At 40.9% G+C, this 12,396-nt stretch overlaps 1 protein-coding gene across 1 annotated transcript in view; it reads left to right on the top strand.

Annotated features, from left to right (window-relative positions):
- The window catches only part of LOC143288767 (E3 SUMO-protein ligase RanBP2-like), a 96,405-nt gene extending 90,408 nt beyond the window's left edge, over positions 1-5,997 (top strand). Inside the window, 4 exon segments of the mRNA XM_076597395.1 lie at positions 2,568-2,719; positions 3,177-3,304; positions 3,736-3,865; positions 4,172-5,997. Coding sequence (XP_076453510.1) covers positions 2,568-2,719; positions 3,177-3,304; positions 3,736-3,865; positions 4,172-4,285 — 524 coding nt within the window. The 3' untranslated portion in view covers positions 4,286-5,997.
- The last annotated feature ends 6,399 nt before the right edge of the window (positions 5,998-12,396 follow it).

Below are 12,396 nucleotides of genomic sequence, written 5' to 3'. Positions count from 1 at the left end.
AGTCATTATCAGTTTTCCCCCAGACAGAACAGTCATTATCAGTTTTCCCCCAGACAGACCAGTCATTATCAGTTTTCCCCCAGACAGACCAGTCATTATCAGTTTTCCCCCAAACAGAACAGTCATTATCAGTTTTCCCCCAAACAGACCAGTCATTATCAGTTTTCCCCCAGACAGACCAGTCATTATCAGTTTTCCCCAAACAGACCAGTCATTATCAGTTTTCCCCAAACAGACCAGTCATTATCAGTTTTCCCCCAAACAGACCAGTCATTATCAGTTTTCCCCCAGACAGACCAGTCATTATCAGTTTTCCCCCAAACAGAACAGTCATTATCAGTTTTCCCCCAGACAGACCAGTCATTATCAGTTTTCCCCAAACAGACCAGTCATTATCAGTTTTCCCCAAACAGACCAGTCATTATCAGTTTTCCCCAAACAGGACAGTCATTATCAGTTTTCCCCCAGACAGACCAGTCATTATCAGTTTTCCCCAAACAGACCAGTCATTATCAGTTTTCCCCCAAACAGACCAGTCATTATCAGTTTTCCCCAAACAGGACAGTCATTATCAGTTTTCCCCCAGACAGACCAGTCATTATCAGTTTTCCCCAAACAGACCAGTCATTATCAGTTTTCCCCCAGACAGACCAGTCATTATCAGTTTTCCCCCAAACAGACCAGTCATTATCAGTTTTGACCAGTCATTATCAGTTTTCCCCCAAACAGACCAGTCATTATCAGTTTTCAGTCGTTATCAGCATGAGACTGTGCTGCCAAAAGAACTGTCAGCGACTCTGACTGTCTTCACAGGAGCACAGCCTTTTCAGTAGCAAACTTGCCTGAATAATTAAATGTCATGGTTTTTGTTTTTGTTTTTTCTCTTCTTCTTCTCTCCAGTCTCAGGATTCTTGAATATGCATGCATAATGTGCATTTCCTATTCAAGTGAGGCTGGATATTCAGTTGTTTCTGTTGGGGAGTAGATGGAATAATACAGAGTAGACAAGAAAGAAAAGATGGTCAGAAAGAAACAACCGGTAATCAACACAGTCTGTTGCTGCATCCTCACAGTATTCCAACAGGCTCCAGTGTTTTTTGTTTGTTAGATTTTTTGTGGGGGGTGTCTGTTCTCAAACTTAAAGTATTTAGCTGTTCAAAAAAAGCATACCTCTTTCCTGATGGTATTCAAGAATCTAAAATCTGTTGTTGTTTTTCATTGTGTGTGCAATTGTGCTCATCTTCCATGAACATGATTCTTTCTTTCTTTAATTTAACGTCTTTTCACTTTCATCATGAAAATACATGATATAGATCTTGCCACATAGACAAACATATATCATTAAAAAATATATTTGAATATTCTGGTGATTACTTGCATGTAAAACCATGAAAAGCAGACAGAAGTAGCATGGGTTGTATGTTGTGTCCATAAAAGCAGGTGATACCCGTGCATTAAACGAGATCAGTTCAGTAGTGCACAGTCAGATGGGTCACACATATGGGTCTTGAAATACCTGCCATTGTTTTTCTTTCTCATAGTCAGTTGTGTTTTTTCTGTGCCTTTGAATGTTCGGACAGGTGAAATTGTGTCACTGTCAGTAATTCTGTTCAACAGCTCTGTAGAATAGTTTCTTTTTGTTTTATCAGTCTCAAATGTACATAAATTTGTGATTCACTGACTCAGAGTGATAAAGAATGTGTGTCTATGACTGGGACAATGAAATTAATCCGTTTTCTCACCTCTTGATGGTGAATTAAAATCACAACCTATTGGTTACAGAATATTCATGATTTAAGTTTTAAGGATGGGACCCCATTTTAAGAGTACAGAATTAACTTATTCTGTCTCAGTGTAAGGACAGTAAAAAAAAAAAAAAAAAAAAAAAAATATATATATATAAATATAAACATGTATGTGGTTTTCATACAAATCAACATGACAAATTAGCATTATTTGGACTTTTACTGCTGCAAAAACCATACCACAGGCCTGAATTTTATTGTTTTGCTTTCATACACAAAATAGATGTGGTGGGACAGTATATGTCATCTGTGATGGATAAGATAATTTGCTGACCTTTCACATTTTACTGTTGAACATTCACTATGAGTATGATTGTTTCTGAGTCAAGTCAAATCACACTTACAGGTCCCTAAAACTTAATAAATCAGCCATGCAGTTCTATTTATCAGTATTATATTTTGTTGTTTTTTCCTTCTTTTTTTTGTGATGATTAGCATTTTTTGTACATCTAGTCTGAGCTGATTGGAGTTGTGTACCATCGTCATACTTTGAAGAGCAAAAAGCACTGTTCCAGTTTGGTGTTTTTCTGGTAATGCTGAAGGGACAAGTGATAAAAATTTGTCTGTACCAAACTTGGCGTGGGTTACATTTCTTCAGCAAAACACCAAGTTCTATATTTCTTTAATTACATTTTCTCTATTTTTTATGTTTTTTGTTGTTGTTTTTGTTGGGTTTTTTTAATCTATTTTTCATATTTATATATATTATTATTAAGAGGCATGATTGACATTTTCCTTATTGTTCTGATTTTCATTTTTCAGAAGCAGAAGATCAATATGACGATGAAGACTATGATGATGATGACGAAGATGAGGACGAGGATGAGTCGACAGAGGAGGATGATGAAGAGGAGAGGGTGGAGTTTGAAAAAAGAGTGACGCTGCAGAGAAAGGGAGCCAACGGCCAGTGGGAGGTGTGTAGGAGAGAGGAGCTTGCCAACTTTCTTCTTCGTTTCAAAAACAAAACAAAAACATAAATGTTACTGTGTTCGCTCACATTCACATTTTACAGGAGGATTTACAAATGTGGTGCTGAAGAAAACACTGGTTCTTCAGTTGCTGCACAGGGGGAAGTTGTCATTTGTGTCAAACAAGTGTCACCAAAAAAACAAACTATAAATCTATTAGAAATTTTAATTTGGGCATATTGGTATGACAGCATTACAAAAACAAATACATGTGAAAACAACTATTGAAATTTGATAGGTAAATTCCTTGTTTAGATTTGACTCACTTTCCCCTTGAGGACACCGTGAATAATAGCCACAGAATCTGGTTTGATTTCTACAAAGGGAGAGGGGGGTGGGGAAGCTTGTTATCCGTTTTGTTTTCACTTATTGTTTGACTGTGTTGTGCATTGTGTGTGAGCAGAACATGGGGATGGGAAACCTGCGAGTGCTGTATGATGATGACCTCAATGCCAACAAACTGGTGATGATGACTGACAAGGGGGAGAAGCTGTGTAACCATGTCATCACCATGGAGCTCACTGTTGCTATGTAAGAAATGATCTCTTCTGTTGTTGTTTTTTCCACTGATGTAAAACTTTGTCATCCATCCTTGAAAATGGTCTGTGGGCGGAAATTTTTTTTTTTTTTTTTTTTTTTTAATTTCTTTTATTTATTTTTTTGGGGGGTGGTGTTTTTTTGTGAGTCTTTTATTAAAATGTGACACTAAAAACAGCTAGAAATTAGTACTGTTTTTCATTGTAAAGTCCTTGAAACTGAAGCTGTATCTAAAGTCTAAATTCAGATTAGTTTCTGAGGGAAACTGTTCTGATGTGTTGTTTTTTGGTTGGTTTGGGTGGGGGGCGGGGGGGGGGGGGGGGTGTGTGGGGGGGGGGGGTTCGCTTCAGCTTGCAGACATTCATTGTTTGATAATTTGACACAGCCTGCGGCATGTGTGTGAAACAAAAGCTGACTGGTTGCAGGGATGAGAAGAAGAAGAGCTGTGAGTGGCAGCCAATTGACTTTGCCACTGATGAGCCCATCCGTCGTCACTTCAGAGCCTGTTTCAGCTCTTCGCAAGCCACTGAGGAATTTGCCACCATATTCAGACAGGTTGGTTTCTGTTCTCTCACTTCGTGTGTGTGGCAGCTTGTATGTGTGTGTGTGCTTTAATTCAGTCAATTTCTTTGAAGGGAATGGTTAAATGTTTTGACTCTGTACATAGTCGACTCTGGAACAATTTTCCTCGTAAACAGGATTTGAAGTAGACTTTGTTTTCTTGTTTGCATTATTTGAGGAAAGAGTGCAGGCTTAATTCTTGTTAACTCCAGTTTACTTTTATTGTTATTAAATGACTAACTGTACGCAGACTGACTGCTTCACCAGTGATGGAATTGTTGTCTTTGCCTGCTCCCACAGGGTCAGAAACTGGCTGCAGAATCCGACATCTCCGCCAAGCTCCCTGAAGAGATTGAAGTGCCAGAAGTGTTTTCAACAGGAGATGGATCAGAAGGTGCCGTGGGCAAGAAATGACGTGCCAGTGACTACATGTAAGACTCAAAAGAGAGAGACTTTTTAGGGTCGTGGAATACAATCCCTTGTGATCACAGTGTTGAACACCTACAGTGGAATCGTTTGGAAATAGCTGATTCAGAACTTCTTTATCCTTTTCCACTGCCTTGGAATATTTCCCTGAAATTTAAAGATAAAAGAGTTCATGTGGAGTTACATTTGGATGTGTGTAGAGTGATGAAATAGATGCAATTTTTCTTTCCTGAGAAAGATGATGTGTTGATTTATGTACAGGATGAATGTGTTGTTTTTGAAAAGGAGAATTTGTGTTCATTTGAGATTCTTCTGAAAAAGTGAAAATGTGTTCAGATTATAAGAAAAAAGGAAAAGAAAAACTATTCCCATGTTTGGAATCTGTGAAATTGTTTTTGAAATACATATTTCGGTTTTGTCGTCTTCTACAATTAGTTTATTTCTCAGTTATTATTTCAGTGATATAGTGTGTTGACACAGAATCTGTCATTGTAAAAGACAGTGAACATGTTTCAGTCACCAAAGCTGAAGGGTAATCCTCACATCAAATACATCTGATGTTTGAAAGTTTGAATGAAAGGAATATGTTGTTGATGTAGCTACAAGTATAAATAATGGAAAATGCTGGAAATGGACAAATTGGAAATCACTTGTTTTTGTGACCTCTTGTGTTTATTTGATGTTATGAGAAGATATATTGCAAGATTATCCCCACCTTTTTTTTCCTTCTTGAATAAAAGAAGTTCAATGAATGGTTTGATAATATTTTTACATAATATACAGATTACTTATGTTAGACTCAGCAGTTTCTGGTTGAGAAATTTGGGTGTAATGAACTAGATTATTGCATGTAGATTTTTTACTTGTCTGACAACAAACAATACCTGTTTCCCCCTCCAAAGATCATTTTGTGAACAGGACCTGTTTCTGTCAGAGATGTGCATGTTTCACCAGTTATGACAGTGATAGAAGTGAGAAACCAGTTCATAATAAATTAGATAAGTAAACGAATTAATCTGTGCAATAAACAAACTGGTAAGAGCAAAATTTTCTTCACCCACTTTGCTCCAGAATAGGGCAGATACCAGTGATGTTTTGTATGATAATGTGAGTTATGTGGTTGTAAACAAAAGATCCGTCACATATGTTATTTTGGATTCTTAAGATATATTGAGAGTTCCCAGCCATAAGGCCTTATTGACTTTTTACCATGCTTTTCCCTTTTAATAATTGTCTTTGTTGGAATATCATCTTTTGATTAGCCATGAATAATTTCTCAAATTTTTGTCAGAATATTCATTTTGATTCATTTATTAATTTTTTTTTTTTCTGATATTAAACCAAACTGTCCTGATAGTTGCAAAAGGTAATTTGCTTCGGAATGTCATAAAAAGTTTGTATGAGCTGTTGACGGAGCATTAATATGATATGCCAGAAAGCCTTAAATGAACACATGCAGAATATTTGATAAGGCTTTTGTTTCACTTGCGGACTGTTGATTGAAGTGATCCAGCAACTTGAAGCATGAAGGAAGCTGGAATAAGTATATTTATAAAAAGGGATGGGAGAAATAATGTCACTTAAGCATTCAAGTTGGAGTGCACCAGTGTTCAGAACGATAGATTTCTCATTCTCACTCAAGATATAGGGAGCGGCTGGAAGGGAGTGTGAGTGAATTAAATAAAAGCAAAACAAAAAAAACACTGGTGCAGTTGTTAGTTTTCTGATTTTGATGTGGTGTTATCACTCTCTCTCTGACACTTGTGATATAGTCAATCCACAAGATCTCTGGTTTGAATCTGGCAGCTTCTAATGGGGTAATGATTTTACTGTCTCTCAAGTCAGTGTAAGTACAGACACACAGACCCACACTTTCACACACATGCTGCTGCAAAAGATGAAATATGCATGTTAAAATCTTGCAGTCCATGTCAGTATCATGAAACATCTGACCATACCCAACAGCACCCACCCTGAAAAGTCAGTATTGACGATTGAAATGTCAAGTTGAAAAAGCTGTTCACAATCACAGAACAGCCCCTCTTCCTTTTTCCACAACCTGATTTATTAAATCAGTAGAAAGGGGGTAATTTTCAACTGGGTGGTGGTTGGGGTGGGGGGGGGCATCTTCACTTTACACATATAATCCAGGGGGGTCATTCAAGGCTAGCCCAGAATGACGCAGGGGTAAAATCCGGCGGGGGTAGTTTGAGGCTGTTAAAACCGGTACAACCAACTCACCGAGAGAGCACCTGTCATGCTGATCTACTCTGCAGCTGCTTATGCTTTACTCTCAGTAAGATATATATAATTTTTCCTACAATCTGCTGTCCATCTCTGAAACAACAACAGCCCACCTGATGCTCATACAGCTACTTTCCCCCTGTGGCCTTTGAATCAATCATGTGTCAAAACAAACAAATTAGAAAGGAACTCAAACTCATATATACAAGAGAAAGCGATAGAATGTTTGCACCTGGTACTGAAACCCCTTCATAGTAAGACGCAGACTGGCTTGCTTGTCACCGTAAGCAGCTGTGTGTAATAATGTAAACCATACTGCACACACACTGACTTGCTTTCTCTCTATACTCCTTGTCTGTCTATACTTCTATATCTTCATGCTTGGTTTAGCTGATTACAGATTACCAACAATTCCTCGGCAGCCCCCCCCCCCCCCAAAAAAAAGGTCGGTGCTCTTTCTCCTGTCTCGGTCCACTGATATGGAACAAACTACTTGGTTCAGTCAGTCATATCATTGCACAATTTCATTTATATAACTACAGTATTACACCCCAAGCTCCCCTCTGGGATGAGAAAGTGTCAGCATCATTGTTACTGTTAGAACTACTGCTGCACCAGGCAGAGCTCCAGTACACGTTTGCAATCTTCCTGACAAACCACAAGATAGAAACGACACTCAAATTTCATCATTTCAAGGCTTTGATACTGGAAGTTAACAGTTTACCACAAGATATCAAATACATTGAACAAATTAACTCGGTAGAAACCAAAACAACTTTGACAGATCTGGCACCCCACCCCCTAACCCCTCTTGAGAAATAATTTCTCTTAACTCTGAAAACTCACTGGGGAACAACTTAGAAGAAACTGTTCACCAGACTCCTCCAGGTCAGTCAGTTTAATGTCAAAGCTTAGGTCTCTGCAAATGGTTAATGAGAAATGGGAGTGTATGAAAATAATGGATAATGCAGTACAGCACAATAGACCCTGGGCACAAAATAAGCACAGAAAAGAGGCAGCACAGCTGACCAAGGACTGACCTCAACCAAAGACAGGTTTAGGCACTGTATCAACCAGCAGTTGGAAACAGCACAGCTGACCAAGGACTGACTTCAACCAAAGACAGATTTAGGCACTGTATCGACGGGCACAATAGCCGAGTGGTTAAAGTGTTGGACTGTCAATCTGAGGGTCCCGGGTTCGAATCACGGTGACGGCGCCTGGTGGGTAAAGGGTGGAGATTTTTACGATCTCCCAGGTCAACATATGTGCAGACCTGCTAGTGCCTGAACCCCCTTCATGTGTATATGCAAGCAGAAGATCAAATACGCACGTTAAAGATCCTGTAATCCATGTCAGCGTTCGGTGGGCTATGGAAACAAAAACATACCCAGCATGCACACCCCCGAAAACGGAGTATGGCTGCCTACATGGCGGGGTAAAAATGGTCATACACGTAAAAGCCCACTCGTGTGCATACGAGTGAACGCAGAAGAAGAAGAAGAAGGCACTGTATCAACCATCAGTTGGAAACAGCACAGCTGACCAAGGACTGACTTCAACCAAAGACAGATTTAGGCACTGTATCAACCATCAGTTGGAAACAGAAATGAAACAACTATAAATGACTTGAACACAAAAAAATGGTCCACAGACACAATTGCACACAAAATGTATTCAGATTGATGAAAAGAACACGGCATGCGTTCCTGCTCAGAACAGTGTATGTACTGTCAACTCATTTATCAGTAATGAGGAGCTGCAACAAGGACAGAATGCACCTTTCTCAAAAGTGAAATTGTAAAACCTTGTGCAAATATGGTAGCTAAATTATAATCTTATTCACAAGTGGTCATGCTGATAGACCCCAGCACTGATAGACCACACACACACACTCCCTGCCTCCACCCGAATTTAGATTCTTCTAGTTTTAAAATTCTTGGGATAATTGTTCATAGTGAAAAATGTGAGTTAATGCAGGGTATGTTTTTCATGTTTTAGGGGAGTGTTTTGGGGGTGATTTTTAAAATCAGAAGACAACTTTGCCTTTCTGTTGTTGTTGTTGTTTTTTTAAAGCTCAGTCAGTAATGGAAAAGGCTATTCAACAAGAAAGACATTTACATTCTTTATATATAACTTTCAATTATGTCAGTTTAAATTAAGAAGAAATAGATGAAATGAGGCAGATGATTTCAGGCAAGTCAAGTTGGTAATGATGACCAAATCACGTGAGAGTACAAAAAGCAACTTTCAGGCTTTGTGGGAAAAGATGTCATTTCAGCAGTTCAAATCCAGTGATAACAATTCGAGCTGTGATCTAGACAATGACGGACAGCTCAAGTGCTCTTCCAGAGCTGGTTTGCATGAGTGATCTTCAGTGTGGGGATCTATCAGTATGATGTCAGTGTAAGGAACTACTTGAAAATAACCATGACTTCCTTGTCCAGCGAGCACAATGCCCACCTCTGGATGACCATATAAAACCACCATCAATATCAGAAAAGCAGCAGTTCAGAAAGACTCAAGAGACACAAAACTAATCCACACAATATAAATTTTGAAGTTAAGCACATTAAACAAAATCATTCTTTTAACATCATTCAAACATTCCTGTATGCCAGTTTTCATGTCCTGAAATGCTTGAAAATGTGTTTAAAAAATCCCCAAACCAGAATGGACAGTCACTGGGAACTAAGCACGTTAGCAACATGCAGTGAAAAAAAAAATCATTGAATGGAAAATTGTGGACACGGTGGTACAAAAAGTAGAACACATGATGGAACTCAAAAGAAAAAAAAAAGATGTGAATAATTTGTTGTTAAATGGAAAGGACTGTCAAAAATGGGAAACAGGAAAACAGAGTCAGACCTTTGATGAGGAAGACTGGAGAACGTCACGTGTGTCTATTGGAAGCTGGCAGCACCGTCCACGCTGGGCCTTTTAAACAGGCACAAACGTCAGCTCAAGATTGCCGAGAATGACAATTTGAAACTGAAGAGAAATAATAATAACAACGAAAGTCTTGTGCAGACAAATCAAAGCACTATCACACCAGTCATTCGCACGCATGCATACCTCTAAGCACACTAGCAACTTGCAGTGAACAAAAAAATCATGAAAAATGTGTCCATTGTACACACACACACACACACACACACACACAATGCAGTATGCAAGTATTGCAATGGCTGAAAGCAACTATACTCATACATATTGTTCATCAGAATTCTTGAAGAATTCTGTTTTGGGCATTTGTTGAATTTTCTTCTACTATTGAGATGAAAATCAGTTAAAATGCTGTGATCGACATAAACAGCCTGATTAGTTGACATGAACTGATTTGCCCGATAGCTAGCACGCACACTGAAACCATGATTCTGAGTGGCGCCCTCTCATGGATCAACAACCATCTACCTGAAGATCTAGTCATCAGCCCCATCCACATGTAATATGCTGCTTCTGTTCAAATGTGTGTGTGTGAGAGAGAGAGAGAGTTTGTGTGTGTGTGCAGTGCTTGCATGTGTGTGCACAATTTTTTATATTGATATGCACTTGTATGTATCCTAATTTCTACTGTATCTGTGTTTGTGTATGATTTTTGATTTATGTTCGTACCTTGTTATGTACTATCCCCCCCAATATTCCTTGTGACCCCGGTGGTGGTGGTGTGCATCCATCGAGATCAATGATGACCATCGTTGTCATCCAGCTGGGGGATGGGGGGAGGGTGGTTGGGGGGGGGATGCTCATGAATCTCTCTGTGAATGGGCAGATGGCTGAGCAGTCCAATCTGCGCACAAAATGTTCGCTGACAGTTGGGGCAGACAAAGACAGGCATATCATTGTCAGGGAGCTTGTTTGCCCGTGACTTTCTGGCCTGTCTCTTCTGAACAGCTGCAGCAGTCCTGTTGGCCTCGCACAACTTGGCGCCTTTGTGCACAGCAGCGCGCCATTTGTCACGGTCCACTGCAGATTCCTCCCAGGAGTCAGGGTTGATATCAAACGCTTTCAGAGAGACTTTCAGAGTATCTCTGAAGCGCTTCTTCTGACCTCCATGTGATCTCTTCCCTTGTTGCAGCTCGCCATAGAAGAGCCTTTTGGGCAGCCGATGGTCTGGCATGCACGCCACGTGTCCAGCCCAACGAAGCTGGGACTGCACCAGGATGGTGAAGATGCTGGGAAGGGTGGCTTTTGCAAGCACCTCCATGTCTGGGGTCCTGTCTTGCCACTTGATGTTCAGTAGCTTCCTGAGGCATGTTGTGTGGAAGTGGTTCAGCTTCTTGGCGTGTCGTTGGTACACTGTCCAAGTTTTGCAGGCATACAGTTGTATAGGGAGAACTACTGCTCTGTAGACCTTTAGCTTGGTCTCAAGACCAATGCCTTTTCTGTTCCAGACATTTGCATAGAGTCTGCCAAAGGCCGCGCTTGCTCTTGCAATCCTGACGTTCACTTCATCGTCGATTGTCACATTTCGTGACAGTGTGCTGCCAAGGTATGTGAACCGCTCCACCGCACTGAGTCTCTGACCTTTGACTGTGATGTTGGGCTCAACGTGGGGTTTCCCTGGGGCTGGCTGATGGAGAACTTCAGTTTTCCTCGTGCTGATGGTAAGGCCGAAGTTCCTGCTGGCAGTGGCAAACTTGTCGACGCTGGGTTGCATGTCAGCTTCAGATCCAGTGTTGAAGCCACAATCATCAGCAAACAAAAAGTCTCTGATGATGTCTGTCATGACCTTCGGTTTTGCTTGAAGCCTTCTGAGGTTAAACAGCTTGCCATATGTTCAGTACTTTAGGCCGAATCCAACATTGCCATCTCTGAAGGCATCAGTAAGCATTGCAGAGAACATGAGGCCTAACAGTGTTGGAGCCAGGACGCAGCCTTGCTTGACACCATTTGTGACAGGAAAAGGAGCAGATGTTTCGCCATTGTCCTGGACTCGAGCCTGCATGCCTTCGTGGAATTGGCTGACCAAGGAAATAAATTTCCGAGGGCATCCGTACTTGGCCATGATCTTCCACAGTCTCTCTCTGCTCATGGTGTCGAAGGCCTTAGTGAGGTCAACATAGGTGGAGAACAGATCAGCATTTTGCTCCTGACATTTCTCTTGCAGCTGCCTTGCAGCAAACACCATGCCGGTGGTTCCGCGCTCTTTCCGGAATCCACATTGGCTCTCAGGCACATGACCTTGGTCAAGGTGTGCTGTGAGGCGGTTTAGTAGGATCCTGGCAAGTATCTTGGCTGCGATGGAGAGCAAGGAAATGCCCCGATGGTTATCACAGGCTTGCCGGTTCCGCTTTCGCTTGTACAAGTGAATGATAGATGCATCTTTGAAATCCTGGGGGATTGTCTCTTCTTTCCACATGAGTGAGTACAGCTGATGGAGCTTCTCAGTCAGCACAGTGCCTCCATCCTTATAGACCTCTGCTGGTATGGAGTCTGAGCCAGATGCTTTGCCACTGGATCGCAGACGGATTGCTTTCTGGGTCTCAAGAAGTGTTGGCGGATCGTCCAGTGCTTCGTTGATGGGGACTTGTGGGAGACAGTCTATGGCTTCATCATTTATGGAGGAAGGGCGATTTAAGACACTGTTGAAGTGCTCAGCCCAGCGTTCGAGAATTTTCTCCTTCTCGGTGATCATGGTATTCCCATCTGCACTGAGGAGGGGGGATGATCCTGAGGATGTGGGGCCGTAGACTTCTTTTAAGGTATCATAGGACCTCTTCATATCGTGCCTGTCAGCATATCCCTGGATCTCATCAGCTTTGTCACTCAGCCACTTATCCTGCATCTGACGTAACTTTTGCTGAACAGTCCTGCGGATAGCATTGTACGCATCCTTTTTTGATGTGGACTTT

This window comes from Babylonia areolata, chromosome 13, assembly GCF_041734735.1.
Source record: "Babylonia areolata isolate BAREFJ2019XMU chromosome 13, ASM4173473v1, whole genome shotgun sequence".
In the NCBI taxonomy this organism is placed as follows: domain Eukaryota; kingdom Metazoa; phylum Mollusca; class Gastropoda; order Neogastropoda; family Buccinidae; genus Babylonia; species Babylonia areolata.
This window is presented reverse-complemented; position numbering and strand designations above follow the sequence as displayed.